Source organism: Mus pahari, chromosome 5 (assembly GCF_900095145.1).
Source record: "Mus pahari chromosome 5, PAHARI_EIJ_v1.1, whole genome shotgun sequence".
NCBI classification, from domain to species: Eukaryota; Metazoa; Chordata; class Mammalia; order Rodentia; family Muridae; genus Mus; species Mus pahari.
Window position 1 is genome coordinate 95,200,648 of NC_034594.1, and position 24,538 is coordinate 95,225,185.

The following is a 24,538-nucleotide window of genomic DNA, read 5'->3' on the forward strand; positions in this document are numbered from 1 at the left end:
TTTTTTTTTTTTTTTTTTTTGTGACAGGGTTTCTTTCTGTGTGGCCCTGGCTGTCCTGGTACTCAGTCTGTAGACCGGGCTGGCTCCAACTCAAAGATCCACCTGCCTTCAGAGTTCTAGGATTTTTAAAACTTCTGGTTTATAAAACTCAGATCAGATGGTCCTGTCCCAGAACCTGTCTGTGTCTTGTAGGCAGAAGGAATACTTAGCTACCCAGACAGATAGTTTTTGTCTATTTAACCCAGGCAGAAAAAACGTTGTGCGGGAAATAATGCTCATCTGCCATGAGGGGGCGCGCCTCACGGACGTGTTCAAGGCACACCTCCCGGGGAGAGCTTCCTAGTCTGAATCCTAAGTAACAAAGGGACACTGGATCCAGGGTGTGGAGTGCTGCTGGGCCTTGGGGTTGAGGGAGAAGTCAAGGGGTGGGCCAGCAGAGAGCCTAGCTGAAGGACCAATGGCATTTATTTGATTTTGCAGAGTCTGAAATACATAGAGCAGAAACAAGAGGCCAAGCCAAAAAGAGTTGGAAGGAGAGAGCTGATTCTCAAAGTTGTCCTTTGACCTTTGCCTTCGGCTGTGGTGCACCTACACACACACACACACACACACACACACTCACACACGTGTACACAAACAAATTACAGGCAAGTGTGTAAGATTTCCTTTGCACTTGAGACAGCCCCAGCCAGTCCCCACAGACCTGTGAGCCAATTGCTGGTGACAAATCTCTTCATTCTCATCCACCTCAAGCTGGTTTTGTCTGTTTGGTGGAGTACTATTCCAGTGGGTGTACAGGCGTGTACATATTGTCTGGGACTGAAGCAGGAGGCAGGCTGGAATAGGGCCTGTGAGGGGCACACACCAAATGTAGAGGGGTGCAGAGACAGCCATCGCATGGAGCCAAATGTCAGAGGTACCAAATGTCAGAGGAACTATTACCCCTATTTAAAGCATTTTGAAAAGTATTTCATTATTTTGCTTGTATTGTTATTTTGACTGATTATATGTCTGTGCATCCTGTGTATGTCTGGTTCACAAGGGGGGCAGATGTAGGCGTCAAATCCCCTGCAACTGGAATTAAGGACAGCTGTGAGCCACCACGTGAGTACTAGAAAACAAACCCTGGTCCTCTGGGAGACTGTTTTAGTCACTGAGCCATCTCTCCAGACCCCAGTTATGCCCATTTTATAATTGAGGATATTGATCATTGTGTATACAGCAAGCACTGGCCCAGAAGCTCCAAAGTATAAATGCTTATACGTGTGTGTGTGTGTGTGTGTGTGCGTGCGCGCACAAACAATCTGCTTTGCACCCTGATAAAGTATTGCATTTTTCCTCTGAATAAATCTCTTTCATATGTGTAGAATAAAATGCATAATGTTACAATGGAAGTCATTTTAAAGATGGCTATCGACACACACAATTTTTAGACAGAATCTCATGCATCTTGCATCTCTGTTGAACTCAACTGGTTATGTATCAGAGGATGGCCTCAATTTCTGATCCTCTTCCCTCTACCTCCAGAGTGCTGGGGTGGCAGTTGTGTGCCATTGTGCTAGTTTATGTGCTGGTATGGGTGGAAATGAGAACTTAGTGCATGATAGATAGGCACTCCACCCAGTAAGCCACTCCTCCAGCCCCCATGGGACTTTTAAAAATCAATACAGCTGCCGGACTCTGGTAGTACACCCCTTTAATCCTAGCACTTGGGAGGCAGAGGCAGGTGGGTCTCTATGAGTTTGAGGCCAGCCTGGTCTGCAGTTCTAGGACAGTCAGGACTCTGTTACACAGAGAAACCCTGTCTTGGAAAACCAAACCAAACCAAACCAAACCAAACCAAACCAAACCAAACCAAACCAAACCAAACCAAACCAAACCAAACCAAGCCAACTCAAAACAATACAGTCCATTAACCTAAGTATGTATAGCTTACATATCATGAGGTACACTGCTGAGTATCCATAGGGACTGTCTGAGACCATAAGAATATCTATAATTCCTGGTAGCCAAGTCCTGTCTACTGTTAATACCAGTCCCCTGCTTTTTACTTCCTTGTATTAAATTATATTGTATTTATTTGTGTGTGTGCACTAGTGCGAGTATGTGTGCCACTGTTCACACACACACACACACACACACACACTACAGTGAATATGCGGAGGTCAGAGGAAATCTGTTCTCCTCTTTGACCATGTGGGTCCCAGAGATGAAACTCAGGCCATCGGGTTTGGTGACAGGCACCTTTAACCACTGAGACATCTTGCTGGCCCTCTTGCTTTTCTTCATAATGGGAGAAAATGCAAAGAAAGTTTTGTTGAGAGAGTCACAACAATTCAGACAAAGATAATTTTTCCCTGTTTAAGTTTACAAAATCCTGGTGACTCTGGATTAAGGACACATCCCACTCTCTTGCAGCCTGCTTGATGGAAGGATGAAGATCTCGAAGCCCCAGCACATGGCACTTATAATTTCCCCTCCCAACCTGGGGCTCAGATGGCTTTACAGATGCAATCCCTGGGGAGCACACAGCCAGCAGAGAGAACCCTGCAGCCGGTAGCTGTTGCATCCTCAAAATGACACTGGGCCACTTTTATCACACATTCCCTGATGTCACCTGGAAGCTTGGATCATTGCTCCTCCCAGGGACAGGGGCTGTGCTGGCCAGTTTTTAAGTCAACTTGACAAAAGCTAGAGTCATCTGAGATGAGGGAGTCTCAACTGAGAAAATGCCTGCATTAGATTAGGCTGTAGGCAGGCCCATAGGGCATTTTCTTAGTGACTGAGACTCAGGCAGTGTCCCTCAATGGAGGTTTCTAGAAGGGCAATGGACAGTGGAGTCTGTCCTGCCCATCCCAGATGCCTACTGTTGGCCTTACAGAGGGGGCTCAGATACAGTAACTGGGGAGGCCCTCTGGACCCCACATATCCCTCTTGTTGGTGAAACAGATCTCACTGCAAAGAAATGAGAGAGAGAGAGAGAGAGAGAGAGAGAGAGAGAGAGAGAGAGAGAGAGAGAGAGAGCGAGCTTATCTGGAATTAAATATGAGTTCCTATGTCCGAGGTACACCTATGTAGACCTTCCGAATTACCATATTCCAATAAGGTGACACTTTCGTTATTGTATTATAGTTACAGAAGAGAGGAAACCATGAAACAACACACGTTTCAAACACATTGCTGAGAATACTGGGCAGCGGTAGTCACAGCAAAGCAGGGCAAACGGTTCCAGGCTCTCGATGCTACCCGGCAGCATCCTTAGCTCTTGCATTGGTAGAAGCTGTCTGTCTGTGCTGGTTAGTTTTCTGTCAACAACACAAACTAGGGCCATCCAGGGCAGGGAAACCTCAATTGGGAAACTGCTTCTCACAGACTTGGCCTGTGGACATGTCTATGGGTGCATTTCCTCGGTTAGTGATTGATGTGGGAGGAGCCAGTTCACTGTGACCTGAGCAGGGTGGTCACAGATTGTATAAGAAATCGGGCTGAGCAAGCCATGGGGGCAAACCAGGATGCGACGTTCCTCCATGGCCTCTGCTTCAGTTCCCACCACCTTTACATCCTGCCCTGACTTGCCTCCAAGATGGACTATATAATTAGACACTTAGGCTGAAATAAAACTTTTTCTCCCCAGGTCATGATGCTCGTCACAGCAATAGAAAGCAAATTCACAAAACGATGTAAGGTCACTATTGTAGAAGGCAGTAAACGGCCATTAAGAGGGCTGTAGACATACAGGTAGGCAGAACACCAATGCACACAAAATAAAAGATAGCAAATTATTTTTTGAAAAGATACCCCAAGGTAATTTTCCTGTGGATCTATAACATTCCAACCTCTCCACACCACGGAAGGTCCACTTGGTCAGTAAGCTTTTGTCTATGGCTTCAAACCTTTTTTTTTTTTTTTTTTTTTTGAGACAGTCTCCCAGTGGTTTGGAAGCCAACTAGCTCCGGGGACCAGGCACATCTGCCTCCCTGGCTAAGGATTACAAGCCCATCCTGCCATCTGCAGCTCCCCCCTTTCATTTTAAACGTGGGTTCTGGGGATCAAACTCAGTCCTCCCTCCCAGCTAAGGTGTCTTTCCTTCCATTGACGCTTAGACCTTTGCTGGTGAGTGGAGGCAGAAGATCTTCTCTGGTTGCCAGAGAAACCCTGAAATGATGCCATCTGTGTGACCATCTCATGGAGCTGCAAGCCCTTCTTCCTCAATGGTCCTGCCAAGATTCTCAGTCCTTGCAAATACTTTGCAAATTGAGAAAGGGCTACTTCAGTTGAGTTTGCTGATGCCCTTCTGCTCTTAATCCAGAGCTGTCCACCTAGTGGGTGCCACGCTGGGGTCAGCCTGGCCTGTGGCAGAAGGTCTGGAATGTCTGTCATTTTTACAAAGCTCTGGGCTCACCTCCAAATCAGACAACATGAAATAATTCTTGGATCTGAGAAACTGGATTCTGTCCTGCAGAAGGAAAGCTGGCAACCCACAGCTCTTAGCACCACGGACAGCGGCAGGACTGTGGGCGCACCTTGGGGAAAGAAGCACCCGTGCTGAGGAGGTGGCTGCCAGAAGAGATGAACCAGAGGGCGTCTTGTGTATGGTGAGGTGTAGAGTGGATGCTTTCCTGGACTCACTGCCACTCACCCGTGGTCCCGGTGGGTGGAAGCAAGACGAGGATGGGTTTATATCTGTGCCCTCCAGGAGGATACAGCCATGAGTGAGGTTCGTTAACATGGTGGCATCACATTGCTTGAACTCCTTGCCCTGCCCACAGTGCGTCTCCAGGGTCCACTTTTCAGTAAATGCTCTGGGCTATTTGATTCAGTGAGAAGATGTGACTGCCGATATCAATTGTCAGCTTGCCGGCGCCTAGACTCTAGAATCACCTGGGAGATAAGCCTCCGACCGTGTCTGCGAGGGACTTTCTAGATTAGGTTAACTGCAGAGGGAAGGCCACGCTAGATGAGTGCAGCCCCATCGCACGGACTGTGGTCCGTGCGTATAAAAGAGAAAGGGAGCTGAGCTCCAGCCTCCATCTCCATCTGTCTCCTCGATGTGGACTCAGCTACCTCACGCTCCTGCTGCCGCGACTTCCTGCCACCATGGACAGTGCCCTCAACCCGTGAGCTAAAGTAAAATCCTTCCTTAGGTTGCTTTTGCCAGGTATTTTGATTTAGCAATGGGGAAAGTATCTAATATAAGGAATGAGCCTGGATCTATTGCCAAGTTCTGTGTCTCCATCAGCACAGGGCCAAGACTTCCTCTAAGGGAAGCCCACGTGGTCTCTATTGGTTTTGATCAAAGTCTGCCTCCCCAGCTATCCTTGGGTGTTTGATTGAGAACACAAAAGCGTTTAATGAGGCTGCCAAGAAGAAACAGCCAGACCTTTTGGTGGCCTCTGGGGCTATGAGGAGCTTACTGTGATGCTCAAGGGAAAATACCCCAACTCTTCTGTCTCCGGGTCCCCAAATCCAGCTCTATTGGGGAACCAGGACACTCAAAGACAGGCTTTCTCCCTAAAGAACACCTCATCATAGAGGAAGGATTTCCTCACAGGAGGCAGGATGGTGCAAATGTCACCTGAAGACTGTCACTGGTCACATGTGTCACGTAGCCCTGGAACGTAGGAGGACTGGCATAGGCAAGGTATGCATGAAGAGACAGTACCAGGAAGGCAGAAGAGGAGGTGGGCAGGCCACCAGTTCATAGGCTGACCTGGGGAGGGACAGTCACTTCTGAATGGAGTCCTTTCTGTCTCGTAAATGGTGGGCACGGAACAGTCACTTCATGCTGGGGCAAGTGATGAGGCAGTGCCCTTGTGAGAGAGAAGACCATGCAAAGCTCTAGCAGGCAGTGAGCTGAGAATCCTGACTGGTTCTCTATGCAGCACGGATAGGCATGGGGCTGGCCCAGTGCAGAATACCTGCATAAATCATCTTCGCTTCCAAACGCTGGTTTGCAGGTGAGAGGATTATGGGGCACTTTGCCCCAAGAGGGAGCAGATCCAGCAACAAAAGCAGATTCTCTGCTCTGTGAATCCCCAGCAGGAGAGATAATTAGGGCTGTTGTCTCTACCTCTGAGAGGCCAGGCAAGGGCTTTCTGGGGCTGGCTGACCCTCTTGACTCAAATGTGTTAGTGTCATCTGGCTAATAGGCCTGGCGGGCATCTCCTGACTGGGCTCGGAGTAAGGCTGTGAGCATCTTCAAAGGCTGAGCCTGGAGACTGGGGCACTCAGCCCTCCCTCACTTTGGTTTCTGGAGCTAGGACTGGAAAATGGATGCTATCCCTGGCTATCCACCGTGGAGCACCAGTTCCTTCCTGAGCAAAACTGAACAGGCCGTGATTCCCAGGCCCCCTGCATCCTAGACAAGTGCCCCTCACCAGATGATGCTATCACCATCCTCAATATGCCCTGTGGTACCAGGGAGGGAAGGGGCTGAGGGAGCACAAGGCATGGTCCCTCGTGAGACAGAAGACCACGCAAAGCTCCATCAGGCAGAGAACTGAGACGCTTGGCTGGCCCTCTGTCTAGCACAGGTGGGCCTGAGGATGGCTGCTGGCCTCTGTGGTGCCTTCACAGGGTCCCAAGGCGAGAAGAAGTGAGGAGCAGCAGCCGGAGAGCAAGAAGACTCTGGGAGAGCTGTTGGGGCAGCGGTTCAGTGGGTAAAGTGCTTGCCCTCAAGTGTGGGAACCAGTGTTCAGGCCCCCGGCGTTCGGGAGACAGAGACGTGGGACTTGACAGCAAGCTGACTGGCTAGACTGATCAAATTAGCGAGCTCCAGGCCCAGTGAGAGAGCCTGCTGGCATGAATAGAATGGAGAATGAGGAAAGACACCCAGCATCAACCCCTGGACCTCCACACGCATGCACATGCACATGCACATGCACATGCACTATTGCACCCTAAGTGTGCTCAAATACATTTAAACATACATATGAACACCATGCATATATGCACAACACACACACACACACACACACACACACACACACACACACACACGAGCAGGTAGACCAGGAACACACTGTGTGACATCATACCAGTCCTGAATGCATGCACATATCTCCTGTTCTGCGCAGACCTCTTCTTTCCTGGGCCCCACATACCACTTGATCAGTCAGACCCTTCCCATCTTTAAAGCCAACCTCTCCTAGCTTTACCCTCTCTGTGTATCCTGGGACAAAGCTTCTTCAAGTGCTGTGGCCACAGCTGTGGGCAGCCTCTTTCTGTATGCACCATTTATATCTGTGTAACAGGCCTGTCTGGGTGCTCTGTACCAGGCCTGCTCCTCCAGAGTAGAAGCTGTTCAGCAAGGACAGCAGATATGTGCAAGTGCATGTATGCATGTGTGAGGGCACACGCATATATGCGTGTAGGTATGTGGGTGTGTGTGTACGCAAGAGGACGACCTCAGGTGTCACCTTCAGGAACACCACTAACTTTCTTTGAGACAGGTTCTCTCATTGGCTTGGAGCTGGCCTAGCCCCCAAGGAATCCTGCCATCCCCATTTCCTTAGAACTAGGATTGTGAGCACAATCAGCCACACTGAGCATGTTTGCATAGCTCTTGGGGATTGAAGTCAGGTAATCATGCCTATGCAGCAAGTGCCTTAGTGACTGAACCATCTCCCTAGCCCGTACAAATGTGTACACATGCATCACACACACACACACACACACACACGCACACGCACACGCACACGCACATGCACACACATGTGCGCATGCTTGTACACACACATATGCACACACATGCTCACACATAGAGACATACAGAGAGACACATAGAGAGAAACAGACACAGACACACACATGCACACAAGCACACACACACACACACACACACACACACATACACACAGAGAGACAAAGACAGAGACAGACAGAGACAGAGAGGACAAAACACAAAACCTTAAAACCTTAAAAACCAAGGCATGCTGTCTTCCCCACACTCAGCAGAGGCTCTTCATCATTCTCTTGCCCTGACTCTGAACATTTTTATGGCCAGTCTGGACTTTCATTACCCACCCCTGCCCCTCCCTCCTGTCTTCCCTCTTTCTCCCTTACTCTTTCTTTCTTTCCTTGCCTTGTTTTTCTGTCTTCTTTTTCCTCTGTCCTTACTCCTTTTCTTCTTTCCTTCACATCCTCCCTCTCTCCCCTTTCCTTCTTCCCATTTCCCTCCCTCCCTCCCTCCCTCCTCCCTCCCTCCTTTCTTCCCTCCCTTCTTTACTCCTTTCCTTCCTTCTGCCCTCTCTCCTTCATTCCTCCTCCCCTTTCCTCTCTCTTCCCTCTCCCTCCCAACAGTTCTTCCCTCCCCCCCCCTTTGCTGCACTTTAGGTTCCATTGTAGAAGTTCTCTCCCCTCCCCTGCCTGTCTTCTGGTTGGCAGGGGGTAACCAGCTGTTCATCTCAAGTCAAGGCTTCCTCTTGTCTTTCTTTCCTCCTTTCTTCTTTCCTGTTCCTCTCCCTCCATTCTCTACTCCCAAGGCTAAACATCCCCTGCATCCTGAAGACACTGTGTCTATCTGCATTTCTGCATCACCCCTGAACCCCGGTTTCTGTCCACTGCTGGTGTGAGGTCTCCTCCAGAGATTCGCTATCCCATGGCTCTCCTGGGCCGTGCTGTGGCTCTCCTGGGCCATGCTGTGGCTACCCTGGGCCGTGCTGTGGCTCTCCTGGGCCATGCTGTGGCTACCCTGGGCTGTGCTGTGGCTCTCCTGGGCCGTGCTGTGGCTCTCCTGCTCTGCAGTCACACACCGAGCCCCTGGTGCCTCTTGCCAGGTTATGAGAGAGTCTCTTTGCTTTTTATTCCCTCCACCACACCTTGAGGTGGCTCAAGGAATGCAGGTGGCCCCTTGATACACTCGGTATAAAAACAGTGCTTTCCAACCCATAGAGTGTGTGTGTGTGTGTGTGTGTGTGTGTGTGTGTGTGTGTGTGTGTGTGTGTAGACCAAGAACTATCATCTTTGGGTAATATTCCTCAGGAACTATTACCCTGTTTTATGAGACAGACTCTCTCACTGGCCTGGATCTCACCAGGTAGGCTGCAGTCATAGCAATCCCCTCATCCACAGCTGAGTTCAAAGAAGAGAGAGATGGCCTCAGGCTCCCCAGTTCCCTTCAAGGGCACATTCCCAACGACCTAAATTCACTTCCACCACCTTCCAAAGTTTCCATTTCCCTCAACAGTCCCAAATGCTGGCACTGTTTTCTATCTCTCCCTCCTTCTCTCCCCCCTCCACCCCCACCACAGTCTCCTTCCTTTTTTCTTTCTTTTTTTCCTGTTTATTATAATGATGATGATGATGATGATGATGATGATTTAATCTTCCTTTATAGTCTAGCTGCTATCTCCCTCCCAGTCCACCTCCCTACCGCTCCCCATCCCATACCTCCTCCCCGTCTCCAAGAGGATGTTCCCACCCCCTCAACCCTACCCCACCAGACCTCCCCAGAGGGTTAGGTGCATCTTCTCTAACTGAGTCCAGACCAGGCAGTCCTCTGCCATCTGGGGCCTCCTAACAGCTGGTGTATGCTGCCTGGTTGGTGGCTCAGTGTCCAAGAGATCTTAGGGATCCAGGCTTAGTTGAGACTTCTGGCCTTCTTATGCATTCTCCCTCTTTCTCAGCTTCTCTCCCTCCCTTTTTCTTTCCTTCTCTCCTTCCTCCCTCCCTCCCTCCCTCCCTCCCACCCTCCCTCCCTCTCTTCCCTTTCCCTACAACACCAGCTGCATCTACTAAGACACTTGTATGAGTATCTCATAGGTTTGGGCTCATTCACCTGTGCTGGGGCTGGCTGGCTGCTTCCAGCCCTCCTGGACCAGGGACTCTTCCCCTGGAATACAGAGGTATTTCCAGCACACAGCGGGGGAGGGGGGCGGGCTTCCTTTCCTCTTTTATCTGTCTTGCTGCAGTTGTAGGGAAATAGACAATTCTCCTTTAATCTGCCTCTTCTGCAATTGCAGAAGTCAATGGGTTAGAGTGATTCTGAGGGTGAGACCCAGGGCTTTCTTTTCCTCCTTGACCCCATTAACTGACTCTAGATCTGAGTCCAAACTAGCCACAATTTTAAATTGTGGCTAAATATTTTAATGAAGCTTATAATTAATATTCACGAGAAGACAGCTGCTGAGCATGACCCAGACCCCTTAGAGGACGCAGAGTCACTGGTGAGGAGGAGCTGGGCAGACACTAACTATTGTACCACACTGCCAGGCCCTGCAATGGGAGGGAAGGTGGAGAACAGCAGGTCCCCTTCATTGCCTGCTAGCTTTGCTGCTGCTCTACTCGCCACCTAGTGGACTCTCGGGTGAAGGAAGCCTGCGCTCCCTGCAAACCAAAGGGGTCCCCTAGCAGAGCTGAACCTTGGAAAGGTTACTTTGTGTGTGTTCTGTGGCAGGGAGGGAAGGGGTGGCGGGGCAGCAGAGCCCACATTCTCTGCTTTGGAAGAGCTAACAGTGTGATTATGATGTCTGAGTCTTTTTCCTTAACCATACACCCATCTATGCCACCCTGCTTGTTGCCCACAAATATCACCCACAACAGCAGAGCAAGAGCATCTGTCTGTAGGTGATGATATTAGCTGAGTTTCCACTAGCCTTTCTGTGAATACACTCATTTATTCTCCCAGGAGCGCTGAGGCAGGTTCTTGCCCCATCCTACTCTGTGGATCTGAGACAGAGGCTCAGAGATGTGCAACACTCTGCTCAAGGTCACATGGGCTGCAGGAACAGTACTGGAAACCGACGCTGGGCCTCCTATACATTCTAGGGTCACTCTGGGCAGATAGGGGAGATCTGAAAATCCAGAAAGCCAGGGTAGACCCTGGGCAAGCTCCTCGTACCATCAAAGCCTTTGTTTTCCCATCTGTATTAGAGGAGAAAAGGCATGAATGCACAGGACTGTATCTGCAGAGGAAGGAAAGAGAACTCACAAAGCAACTGCACAGATGTTCTTAGCAGGAATGTTGTGGAGACCTGTGCTGTGGTGGGACCAGCTAAAAGTGGCCAGCGGTGGTAGCAGAAGCAACCACAGTGACAAAATGAGACTCAACTGAGCATGGCATCTGATAGACAAGCCCTGGAAAGTGTCCCAGAGACCAGAGGTGTGGGGTCACTCACTTGTGTAGGTGATGGCCAGCAGCAGGACATCCAGCCCACCCAGACTAGGGGCTCTTCCCCTCTGAGGTAGGTGTCTTCCCAGCTCCCTGGAAGAGAAGGGGCGGGGTATGTGTGGCTCTGTTTCCTCTTTTGTAGCAGTAGAGGGACATAGATGATTCTCCTTTAATTGTGCCCCAGCTGGAGGAGGAGTGCAAATGCATTTGGATGCAGGGAGAGGGAGCTGGGGTGTTCCAGGAGACACTCACTCACCAGCCTGGAGCAGGGCTCCCCTGTGTCTTCAGTGTGCATGGAATTTACTAAAACACACATTGTTTTAAAATGCTATAATGACATCTAATATTTTCTATGATATTTTACAAAAGAAACTAAATTTAAAGAAGAAAATAAGTAATTACAGGAAGGAGGAAGAGATCCAGACACCGAGGAGAAGGAGAAAGAGTCTGCCTTTCAGAAACTAGAGTTTGGGGCAGGGGAGAAGTCTTGGGTTAAGAGCACTGGCTGCTCTTCCTAGAGGACCTAGGTCCAATTCTCAGCACCCAAATAGCAGTTCACAACTGTCCGAAACACCAGTTCTTGGGAATCTGACACTATCACACATGCAGGCAAAATACAATGTACATGTAAACTTAAAAAAAAAAAAAACAACCAACCTTTAAAAGAAACAAGGGTTTAGCACCACTACTGACATCCTGTTTCCCCAAAGACCTTCCTTTAATTATTTATTCTATTCCCACTTAGCTTCTCAATTAATTAAGTTAGAAGTTTTGTTTTCTCTTCCTTTCTTTTTCTTTTCCCTTTCTTTCTTTCTTTCTTTCTTTCTTTCTTTCTTTCTTTCTTTCTTTCTTTCTTTCTTTCTTCCTTTCTTTCTTTCTTTCTTGACAGGATTTCTCTGTGTAGCTCAGGTTATCCTGGAACTCACTCTGTAAATTCAGGCTGGCCTTGTACTCAGAGATCTGCCTGCCTCTGCCTCCCAAGTGCTGGGATTAAAGGGCATGAGCCACCACTGCCCTGCATTCCTCTTTTTATTTTGAAAATTGTTCATCAACAGTTACTAAACGTGTTCGAATTTCAAGAGCTGACTAGACATATAAGACCATTCAGCCCTCCTCTCCTCACTCCTCTATTTGGAAGTTGGTTACTTTCTGTAGTATGCGAATCCCCCTCTGCCGCCCCGCTTTCCGTTTCAAAACAGAAAAGACTGCAACGTACAGGTGTGTGTGCTTCTGTTCTTGAATGGATTTTATATGGGAGATTTTATATGGTCTTTTGGGAAATGTCTGCAGCTAATAGATTCTGCACTGGGGGTGGATGGGTACAGGCCAGCCGGCTCAGTAGGTAAAGAAAGACACACTTGTTGCCAAACCTGACGACCAGAGTTTGATACCTGGACCAACCCACAGAGTGGACAGAGACAACCCGATCCTCTGACCTCCACACAATAAATATATAAATGTAATGTATTTTTAGAGTGTCCTTCCAAAAGCTGATGGAGGCTGGCTGGAGTCGCCTATTTCACAATTTGGAGTCCTAAATTTGTTAAGTATCACCAGGAGCAAGACTGATTTGATTCTGGTCACTCCTGAGGCTTCTAGAAGGTTCTTCCTTCCTACAGAACTGGAAGCTTAGGCTGTCCTGGACTTGGGTTGAGATCTGGGCTCATCTAGATAGGGAATGGATTTGGTGACCCCGCCAGGACTTTGCAGGCACCACACCGTGGTCGTGTGTGGGTGCTGTGTGCACCCGCTGACTATGCGCGTGGGTGTCAGAGCTTGGTGGTCTTCGAGAGGAGAGTGGGAAAGGGTGAGAGTGTGTCTGTGGAGCCCCAGCTGGGGGCTGCTGCCCGCTGCTCCCACTTGTGGCTCCTGGGCGCCGCCAGCAGGCACTTCTCCGGAGGACGCCGCGGGATGAGAGCTGATGACAGGAGGGCGCCGTCTCCCGAGTGATGGCAGCGCACACTGCTGCCTCGCCGCCTCCGCCGCTCAGTCCTGATCTTACGTCAGGGTAGCTGGGTACCCCCTCCGCCCGGGAGCCAGCTAGTAGCGGGAGAGCAGAGCGGAGCAGAGCGTGCGGCAGAGCCGATCCCGCGTCCCACCGAACCCTGCCAAGCCCGGCCAATCCCAGCAGAGCAGGAGCCAGCGCCGCTGAGCCAACACCGGACGCCGCACTGAGACCCAGCATTCCCCAGCCGCCACTACCCGGTCCCCGCTGGGGCGCTGGGCTCGTCCTGTGAGCCCCTCGTCATGCGTGTCGGGCTCTTCGACTCTCCAGATCAGTTCCAAAGCGGTGGCCTCGGGAGCCCAGGTCCGGATACCTCTCGTTGAAATAGTTGGGTGGCTAAGACAGGGGTCTCCACGTCGGGGACGCGGCAGGGACCTGCGGAGTTGGCGTCCGAACGCATAGAGCGGGGCCACCCGCGCCGCTCCACCATTACCTCCCCAGGCGGCAAGGAGGAGCTGGTGGCGGTCGCCTCCCGGCTGTGGCAGCGGCGGCGGCGCGCCTGCTTGGCGGCCGTCGGCGTGCTCTTGGCCATGGCACTGGGACTGCTGATCGCGGTGCCTCTGCTGCTGCAGGCGGCGCCCCCCGGAGCGGCTCACTACGAGATGCTGGGCACCTGCCGCATGATCTGTGACCCATACAGCGTCGCTCCCGCAGGGGGACCCGCGGGCGCCAAGGCTCCACCGCCCGGACCCAGTACTGCTGCCCTGGAAGTTATGCAGGACCTCAGCGCTAACCCCCCGCCTCCGTTTATCCAGGGACCAAAGGGTGATCCGGGGCGACCAGGCAAGCCGGGGCCTCGGGGTCCTCCTGGAGAGCCAGGGCCTCCTGGGCCCAGGGGTCCCCCGGGAGAGAAGGGAGACTCGGGGAGGCCAGGGCTACCCGGACTGCAGTTAACAACCAGCGCGGCCGGTGGGGTTGGAGTGGTGGGTGGCGGAACCGGGGGCGGTGGCGACACGGAGGGAGAAGTGACCAGTGCGCTGAGCGCCGCCTTCAGCGGTCCCAAGATCGCCTTCTACGTGGGACTCAAGAGCCCCCACGAAGGCTACGAGGTGCTCAAGTTCGACGACGTGGTCACCAATCTTGGCAATCACTACGACCCCACTACCGGCAAGTTCAGCTGCCAGGTGCGGGGCATCTACTTCTTCACGTACCACATCCTCATGCGTGGCGGCGACGGAACTAGCATGTGGGCGGATCTCTGCAAGAACGGGCAGGTTAGTGACTTCTCCCACACACCCCTCCCTACCTTTCCTGGCCCAACAGAGTCCGCAGACCATTCTTTACAGGCGCCTGGAATCCCAGGGAACTATATACTGTTTCCTGTCACTCTCCAGCGCCACAGCAAACTCTGGGGCCGGGTTGGCGCTGGACCACATACATCATCCCGCTTCCCTGCGTACTATGCTGTCCTTTGCGTAAATGTACTGGGCGTTTGAGACTGGACTCCGGGTGCACAGTGACCCTGACACCTAAATAGGTCTCCAGTCCCCAATAGATTGAGTCCTGGCCTGAAGTGGCTGAGTTCCTAGAAAAACCCAGTTTTCTTTATCACCGTGATTGCACGTTGGTCATCGCTTTCCCTACAGTTTATTCATCTTGGCCTTGACCTCTGGGACCTTTACATACTGTCCCAGAAGTGCCCCTACCCCCTTTCCTTGACTCTGCTACCAAGAGAACTTGGAGCCCAGGAGGGAGTGTTTACACTGAAGGAGCAGGTAGGGGGCTTGCAAAGGGATGGGTGAGGGAGGCCAGGCTTGGACTCAGGAAGAGGTGCGGGGTCCCATCCGCTCCCTCTTCTGGTTCGCCCCGCAGGTGCGAGCCAGCGCCATAGCCCAGGACGCGGACCAGAATTATGACTACGCCAGCAACAGCGTGGTACTGCACCTGGATTCAGGCGATGAAGTCTACGTGAAGCTGGACGGTGGGAAGGCTCACGGCGGCAACAATAACAAGTACAGCACGTTCTCGGGCTTCCTCCTGTACCCGGATTAGGGGCCTAGAGGGCGCGCGCGCGAGGCCGGGTGGCTTCAGGCCACCCCATCCCCATCGGGCGCGGGCGGGCTCTTTGGTGAATGTCACTCTGCGGCTTCATGACACTTCCTGACATCTCCGTTGGAAAAGACACATCCCTGCTCTCCTACTTGTCCTGCCTCAGGCCTCAGTGCGTCTAGGATTCACTATGCTGCGGGGAGGCTGTGTCCCTGGTCCCAGTGCCCAGCCTGGGGAGGGAGAGGGAACACTCAAGTGAGGAGCTGGGCGAGAATCCCAGCTCTGGCGGGGTTAGTTGCTGGGGCAGCCCAGACTTGAGAAAGCTGATTGGACTGAACAGGCGGCCCTAGGGAGTCTGAGGTCTCCCAGCTTGCCTCTTCCTTCCAGTGTCCCCCGGTTAAGGGCTGCAAGACACACCAGGAAGAAAGACCCAGGTGACCCCTACTCTCTGGGACCTCCCTTTTTGTGACCCGAAATGCCTGTGCAGTTTTTCCTCTCCATCAGCCAAAATTCCACCCCTAGTAGAATTCCAACAAACAGAAAGTTCACCTTGTCACGCACACTCTCCATATTCTCCTCTGCCATGCATTAAATTATGTTTTTAGACCACCGGCTCCTGTTCTTTTTGTTAATAGAGCCCCTTTACCTGGACTCCAGACATTCCTCCCTGGATTCATTCAACCCAGCCAATGCCCTTTCTCCAGCCAGTGAATGGCCCCTGACACCTGGGATTGGCTGAAAAGTGTTTGGGAGGGGCGGGGGGGGGGGAGTCAGACCAGCATCCTCCTTTGCACCTCAGCAAGTGGGTGGGAAGGAGGAGACCGAGTTGGAGGAAGGTAAGAGAGAGAGGTACACAGTCTGGGCAGCTTGGTCCCACTAGACCTGGAAGAGGTCAGAAGGAGTCTGAGAAGTGGAAGACAATTATGAAATACTTGTCAGTGAGGACTCTGTGGGTTTGGGGGCTTTAAAAGAGAAGGGCAGAAAGAAGTCCCATCCTGGGCAGAAACTTTCCATTCCCCAAAAGGCCAACAGCATACTCAGGGCAACCCAGCTAGGTCTTTGTCTCTCTAAGGTGATGGTAAACCGAGGTACTTCTGTGCATCTTTCCACCTCTCCTAGTTCAGCAGGAACACTGTGGAAAGGAAGATGGTGTTACCTGTCCAGGAAGGATAGATGCTTTGGCAGGAGGGAGGAGGGGGCAGTCAGTCCTTCTTTGAGAGAAGCCACAGAGTGAGTAGTGGTGACACTGTTTGCCTAGTCTCTCTTGCCTTCAGTGTTCTGTACACCTAAGTCAGGAAACCGATCCATAAGGCTTTGGCATCTGTTTTCCCTCTTACCTTTCTGCTTGTTTTATTTTTAAGGACCTCCAGCTTTCCAACACATAAAACAGCCAGCAGCGACCTGAGCTCTTTAATTTTTCAGCTTTAAATTAAGTGAAAAAAAATTTTTTTGAGACAGATTCTCCCTGGGTAGCCCAGGCTGGTCTAGAATTGGCCATTCTCCTGTCTCAGCTTGCTGAGCACTGGGATAGGTACATGTCATCGAATTACCTGGCTGTACTGAGCCCATTTTGATTGTTTGAAAGGAAATGTGTTTGTGAGACTATGAGATGGCTCAGCAGGTTAAGGCACTTGCCACCAAGCCTAAGGACCCAAGTTCAATACCCAAAGCCCTCAAAGTGGAAGGAGAGAACCAAATCTTACAGCTCTGACCTCCACATCTTAACTGTGGGAAGCGTGTGTGAGTGAGCATGTGCGCGCATGCGTGCACACACACACAATTTTTTAAACATTTGTTGACTTATTGTGTGTGTGTCTTTCCACGTGTGTGTGTGTGTGTGTGTGTGTGTGTGTGTGTGTGTATGTATCTAGGTAAAACCATATACTTGAAAATCACTAGTGTGGATTTAGTGTGGATATAACCATTCTCACTCAATTGATGTTGCACACATGCATGCATTTATGCCAATGTAGTGTGTGAAACATTCTTGGCTGCACTCTACCCTCAAATGGCATTGTTCGAGAGGTTGCTGAAAGCTGCTCTTCCCTTTTAGGAGACAATTATGCCCCTCCCCTTGAATCTTGTACACCACTATCCCTCTGTGCTCTCATTTTATTTGAATAATGTTTTCTAGTCGTTCATTTGAATATAAGCAATGATTATACCTGCATTGAGTCCAAGAATAAAGTGCACAAAGAGAGCTGGAGGGAAAAAAAAATACTACAAACTATCATTTCCCAGTTACATACACAAACAAAACCCTAATTTCCTACCCCAAGCTACCCCTTCTTACAGTGCATCCCAAACCTGGCTGAGCCCTCCTGCACCCAAGAACAGTCTATGGTTACAAGATGGGGATAACTTTCGGATGCCTTGTTGATTGTATCATCCTGAAATGCGATTAAAAACCAATGCCTGAAACCCAAATGAAGTCTAATTGCTATGGATCCGCAATCCCCATCGGGCCCCTAATCCTTTTTGACTTATTCCTCCCCTTCCTCTGATGAGATGGAGCTTAGACACAAAGCCCTCGGTTTAAATTTCAAAAATTAAAATTGACATGCAGCAGTGGCCTTCCTGAGAGCCGGCAGGAATTGCTAAGGAGGTGCCACAACCCAGCTTTAGTCTCTGCATTAAGAAGCAATTTGTACTTCTAACAAAACTCCCGCCCCTTCCCCTTTGTCAGAAGGGCAGGGGAGCTGTCTTGCTCAGGCCTAACTGTTCACAGGACTTAGACAAATCTGAAGCCGAGAGTTGTCCATCTGTATTCCCCCTCTTAACTGGGCTTCTTGTAATTCTAATCCTGGGGCTGCTGAGAGGCTCTGCCAGAGGTGTCAGCTGCTAAGAGGATGCTGGATTGATGAGGGAGCTTTGAGAGGTTCACCCAGCAGAAGCTGGCCCGAAGTCTCTGTGTCTGCCACTCCCAGGTCCCAGACTGGCTTCTCCTGGCCAGCCAAGGGCCATATTTGTGGGAACTCTCTGAGAAGATGATAGGTCTGGATGGGAGGCCAGGACTCCACTAGAGCTACCTTTATGAAGCCATTAGATTTGGAGTGCTTAAGGGATGCAAGAAGACCTTTACTGCAATCTATTAAGTACTGCCCTAGCTTCTTTCCCAGTTGTATTCCTGGTCATACAGTCATAGCCAGTAAATATGCAAGGGGTTATTTTGTCTGCTTAGAAGCTGGAAAAAATCAGGCTTAGAGGAATTCATGACCTGTCTCAAGTCCCCAAACTTTTAGAGTTGCGTCTGGAAACTGAAAGAATAGCTCACTTGGTAAACTGTCTGCCCTACAAGCGAGAGGATCTGAGTTCCCAGCACTTGTGCAAAATAAATGGAGGCATGGTGGATGGCGACGATAATCCCTGTGCTGGGGAGAGGGGCACAAGAAGATTCCTGGGATTCAGTGATCAGTGAGAGATGTTATCTCATAAAACCCCTGAGAAACAGGATCTAAGGCTCATCTGTGGCCTGTACACACACACATGTACAATGTGCATATGCACCCATGAACCCACAAAGCCAAGCATGAGAGTGTATGTGCATGCATACATACACCCACAAAGAAGTGTGGTTGAGATTTGAACTCAGACCTCCAGGCTACTGTCCAGTGTATATAGAGGGGGAATGTCTACCTTTCGTTCCCTAGGCCTCTAATGTAGGAAATGTCAGACAAGAAGTCCTTTGTGTGCCTTCCGACCCAGGCCTCCTCCTCCAGGGACCTCCAGATCCAAAGTCCTCTGACCTTAGACCTTATTATTGGGCCAAGCCTAGCAGGGGCTTCGGACACTAGTTCCAAACGCTCAGTTCTGGAACCATGTGTCTCCACAAGGGACCTACCACAACAACCCTCCTTTCTCCCTTGGTGGTAGTGAGGAGGGAGTGTCCTGCAGGTGCCAGAGCTTAGCTGAAGTGGGTGCCTGCTGTCTCTGCTCGGCAGGTTTTGCTCTGTTCTGAGTGGAGTTGCCAGTGGGAGTGTTCATCTTCAGGATTGCCTGAGTTCAGGAGAGACACACCTGGCCTGGAAGACTAGGGTAGAGCTTGTTTGTGCCTTCTGCTTCATCTTTCTCCTATCTTTGAGCAGATAACTCTTTTTAGTCTCCAAGACAAAGACCCCCCTTCCCCACTCCCCACACCTAGTGAGGAAAACACTGTAGAGGCTACAATGCAAGGACTGGTTCCTTTAAATGCCTCTAATCATGTATTCCTATCGGTTAAACATTTTTTTGAGCACACATATCAAAATATGTATTTGATGTATGAATAATTTATGTAGACCATCGTCGGTCTATACTTTAAAATTTCTCCAGCGTTTGTATTTATATTCATCTGGGGAACTCACATTCAAGTTGGTATCTATAACCTAGCTGGCTAACCAAGTTTGGAAGCAGGTCTTCTCCTTTTCATCGGAACAAATACTAAAGAGAGTTAATTTGTTATTTTCTCAGTGTTAGGCATGATAGTGTGTTCTCTATGAGTCACAGATAAGCCTGTGCCCTTTAATTCTTGGCAGGCAGAGCTCTGGTCCTGTTTTAGGTATATTAGTAATTCTTAGTTTGTTTCTCTCTCTTTTCATTCAACGAATAATTAATTTCATTAATTTAGGTAGCATACAAAGTAATGTGTCTCGTTATGACATTTTCATAAACACATGTCATTGTATCTAGCTCAGGGTCTTCCTATATAGTCCAGACAAACCTCAAACTTGAGATTCCTCCTGCCTCAGCATCTTTTCTGTTGGGACAATAGGCACATGCTGCCACAGACAGCGTTTCTCCACCTCTTTTATTGTTGTTTGTTTTGAGACAAGCTCTCTGATACTCTGACTGGCCTTGAACTCACGAAGTTGTTGAGGATGATCTTGAACTCCTGATCCTCCTGGCTGTACCTCCTGAGTGCTTTGGATTATAGGTGCTAATGACTTATTCTCTTCCTTTTAATATTTGAAATAAATAAGTAAATAAATGCATGTGTCTACAGGCACATACATGTAATCCTAGTGCTTTGGGGGAGGGGGTTAAGGCAGGAGACCAGCTGGGTTAAGCACTGTCTTAGTTTCTCTTCCCGTTGCTGTGATAAAATACTCTGATAAAAGTACCTCAAGGGAGAAAGGTTCAGTGTGGCTCACAGTGAGGAGGAGCAACAGCGGGGAAGTCTGCCAGGAGTTTGAAGCAACTGGTAATGTCACATCTATAACCAAGAAGCAGAGCGCAGTGGATGCGTGCAGGCTAGTGCCCAGCTTGCCCTTTCTATCACATGCAGTCCAGGATCCGCTGCGTTGGGAATGGCTCCACAAAATTAAGATGGGTCTTTCCATATCAGTTAACCTGAACAAGATCACCCCTAAAGCCATTCTCAGAAGCCCATTTCCCAGGTGATTCTATTGATATCAGCCCCACTGCACAGTGGTGGAGAAAGAGGCTCAGAGAGCTAAGAGCAAGGGTTGTTAGCAAAGGTCATGTGCTGTCAGAGCCTAAATCCTGCAGGGAATGTTAATAAAGCAGGGATCCAAGACATTCAAAAGACAAACCACAGAGTTAAGGAGTGTGTGCAGTTGGCAAAGCATTTCCTATGCAGGCTGCAGGACCCGAGTTCAATTCTCTAAACTCATGTATAAAAAAAAGCTAGGTGTGGTGATGTGTGCTTGTAATCCCAGCACTGGTGGGTAGAGATGGATAACCATGAGGCTTGGTGGAGAGCCTGTACGTGTCTGATTCAAATGCCAAAGAAGGTGGGGAGCTCATAAGGAAGGACACCACCAAAGACTGACCTCTGTTCTCCACAAGCACATGCACACATATGTACAGGCACATACATACTCACATGTAAAATACACCCAAGAAATCAAGCCACAATGAGGGTGTATTTCCGTAAATGCACTGTGCAGATGAAACTGATGTCAACAGTCTCATGGGGTCCAGGGAGTGGGTGCTGGCTCTCTCCTAAACCTGGTAATCAGTCTGTTTTCAGGACTCTGGCCTGCTGTCCCACATAGCAGGTATACTGTTTCCTCTATCTGGAATTGTTCTCTGGGTCATGACTCACTCCATGTCTTAGTTAGGGTTTTACTGCTGTGAACAGACACCATGACCAATGCAAGTCTTATAAAGGAGGACATTTAATTGGGGCTGGTTTACAGGTTCAGCGGCTCAATCCATTATCATCAAGGTGGGAGCATGGCAACATCCTGGCAGACATGATGCAGGAGAAGCTGAGAGTTCTATATCTTCATCTGAAGGCTACTAGCAGAATATTTACTTCCAGGCAGTTAGGACTAGGATATTACAGCCTACACCCTCAGTGACACACCTATTCCAACAAGGCCACACCTCCTAATAGTGCCACTCCCTGGCCCAAGCATACACAAACTATCATACTCAATGAAGGTTAAGCTTGTATACACTTCCAGGTTCTGCATACTGCTGCTGCAAGGGAGCCTTACCCTTGAACCCAGGAAACTCTGAACTTTATGACTAAAATGCTTGTTACAGGGTTATGATCACTTGTCAGGCTATTTGAGTTCTTTGTAGACTATACACTTCACAAGGTAAGACCCTGTGTCCCTAAAAATGGGACAACCATGGAATGATCTCTCCCACTTAAAATGGTACCTGGTACTAGTGAGTGCTCCACCACTTGTCCAGTGTATAGATGGATGGACAGGGGGTGAGTAGATGGGTGGACAGATAGGTGGGTGGGGGGGTAGATGGATGGGTGGGGGGTGGATGGCTGAATGAAGGCATCAAGGGGGTTACAAAAGAGGTAAATCTTAGAAGGATTTCTATGTGGATGTGTTGTATGTATGTATGTATGCATGTATGTATGTATGTATGTATGTATGTATGTATGTAGAGTCTAACATGGCCCAGGCTGGATTGGAATTTGTTTTGTAGAGAAGGATGACCTAGAACTCACAAATTCCCCAAGTTCTGTGGGTATGTACTACAACACCCAGCTTATTGATTTTATTTTGGGGACAGGGTCTTCTGTAGTGTGGGCTGTCACAAGACTCAGGCCCATTCTGCCCCAGCCTCCTGAGTCCTGGGATGACAGGCCTGATTCTGGAGTGTGATTTTCCAGTGGGATCAAAGGGGAGATGAGTCGATGTCCTGAAAAGATGGGGTGCTGCCTACCTTGAGCCTTATGTGTGGAAGGTTGTGTGAGTTACAACACTTTGTACATTATTACAGTCCACACGGCCCTGGCTGTGACTAGGAATTGCCAGGACCTTCCAGTCCAAATGAAAGCATGGTCACTGTCACACTGAGCCCCCTGGACTGTTCCGCTCCCTCTGCCTGGACCACCGTCTGTATTCTGGGGCTCCCTGGACGATGATTGCTTCGTTTCTAGTGTGGGCCCCTCGCTTGATGCTTTGCTGTCACGATGCTTTTATTCTCTTCAAATGGAAAGCATCTTTTGAAAACCGTTGGCATAATACACACTTTTAAAAAGATGTAAACCGTATAGATGAATGTAAACGGAAACAAATTCCTCTTCCTTTTCTTTGATTCCTCTCCCAGAGATAATTTCAGTAATAGCACAGTGGTTTGCATTCTTCTAGAACTTTCTAAAACGCACATCAACGTGGATTTGCACACAACTTACCAGCTACACTTGGCCCACTCTCTTTCCCCAAGGAGTAACTGGAGCAACTCTGCTTTTTAAATGTGTGTGCATGTTTCTATGTTCATATCAGTGTGTGCATGCACATACGTGGACATATATATGTCCAGTGTACACCCTTCAACCTCTGCCTTTGTTTTATTTTTCTTTCTTTTTTTTTCTTCTTTTTTGGTTTGTTTGTTTATTTATTTATTTAGAGTGTGTTGTGGTATGTGTTTAAGCCCACGTATGTCATGATGCACACTTGGAGATAAGAAGGCAACCTTTGGTGTCAGACTTCATCTTCCACCTTGCTTGAGATAGTGCCACTGTTTCATTGATACGAAGAAGGCAGAACTCAGTCAGCTTCTACCTAACTCCTTGATGGCTTGCTCAGGTCCCCAGGCCTGGGGTCTGGAGAATGGCCCCTTTCTTCCCTCTCATCCTGCCGTTCCCATGTTCAGGGCTGAAAATCGATGCATTCTCCCACCCATAGCACCTGGGACTGGGGGTGTGTGGGTGAGGGGGGGAAGAGCAGGGTGGCTTGCCTAATGTCTGGTAGCTAGAGGACAGCAGGCACCAGGGTTCTAGGACATCAGGACTTCTGATGTGTCTCCAGCAACCAAACTGAGCAGTGGACAACAGTGGAATGTCCCAAAATAGCCTGGCCCTTTGAAAACAACCAGGTCAGAAGGCAGAGAAGAGTCAGGAGGGAAAACTCAGTTTAAACCCTTTGGGTTTTATTGAGACAGTCCTTCCATCTATGTTAATTAGTTTAATTTCAACAATGGAGGAAGGTGGGCCTCAGCAAGGGAAATGTCTGAAAGGTTGAAACAGAAGCGAAAAGTCATGTGATATGCCCAGGGTCACACAAGCAAGAAACTCTACAGACTGGAACCTGGGGATACCTGATTTCAGAAATCCACTTCCTGCCACCCAATCCCCTATCTCTCTTCCCATCTACTGGCCACTTGTTACCTATCATGGAATTGCTTCTCTCCTTTTGCTTCAAAATTTTTTATTGTGTTGTATTTATTGTGCATGTATACACATGTTTATGTATGCATGGCATGCACATGGAGGTCAAAGGACAACTTGTGGGGATCAGTTCTCTCCTGACATGTGTAAACTCAGGTCATCTGAGAAAAGGGCCTTTATCCACTGGGCCATCTTGCTGGCCTTCCCCTTCCATTTTTAAATGGTTCCAGGGATTGATTGCAGGCCACCAACTTTGCATGGCAAGCACCTTGCCGAGCTACCTTGCCAATCATCGACTCCTAGAATGTGCCACCTAGCATATGTGACCACTGCAGAAAGGGAATGAATTGAGACTGTGTTCAATAGTATTTGGCAGGCAAACACTTATTTTGAGAAAAAAGAATTCCTTTGGGGGCTGGAGAAATGGCTTGGTCATCACGTGCTTGCCTTGAAAGCATGAGGACCTGAGTTTGAGTCTCAGAATCTATAGGAAAAAAACAGATATGGTGGGTGATACATTTGTGATACTAGGTGTGGTGGTGATACATTTGTCATCCCAGATGTGGTGGTAATACATCTATAATCCCAGGAGGCTGAGACAGGTACCTAGAGCAAGCCAACCTAGACTAACTGACAAGCTCCAAGCCAGCGAGAGACCCTGTCTCAAAGCAAAAGATGGTGGGGGTCCCTTAGAAATGACATCCCAAATTGTTCTTTGCTTTCCATATACACACTTAATTAGGTACTCATATGGGAGTCATTTTCAGTTCCGTATTCCCCGGGGTACTTTTCTAAACAGTTTATGTTTAGAAAGCCCTGATTACGGTCTATGAACTAGAATTCAACATGAGTT

General features: G+C 49.4%; 1 protein-coding gene across 1 annotated transcript; it reads left to right on the forward strand.

Annotated features, from left to right (window-relative positions):
- Positions 1-13,098: 13,098 nt before the first annotated feature.
- Positions 13,099-15,710, forward strand: C1ql2 (complement C1q like 2). The gene is made up of 2 exons (XM_021199043.1): positions 13,099-14,329; positions 14,928-15,710. The coding sequence occupies exons 1-2, from the start codon at positions 13,646-13,648 to the stop codon at positions 15,105-15,107; spliced, it is 864 nt and encodes a 287-aa protein (XP_021054702.1). The 5' UTR covers positions 13,099-13,645; the 3' UTR covers positions 15,108-15,710.
- Positions 15,711-24,538: the final 8,828 nt, after the last annotated feature.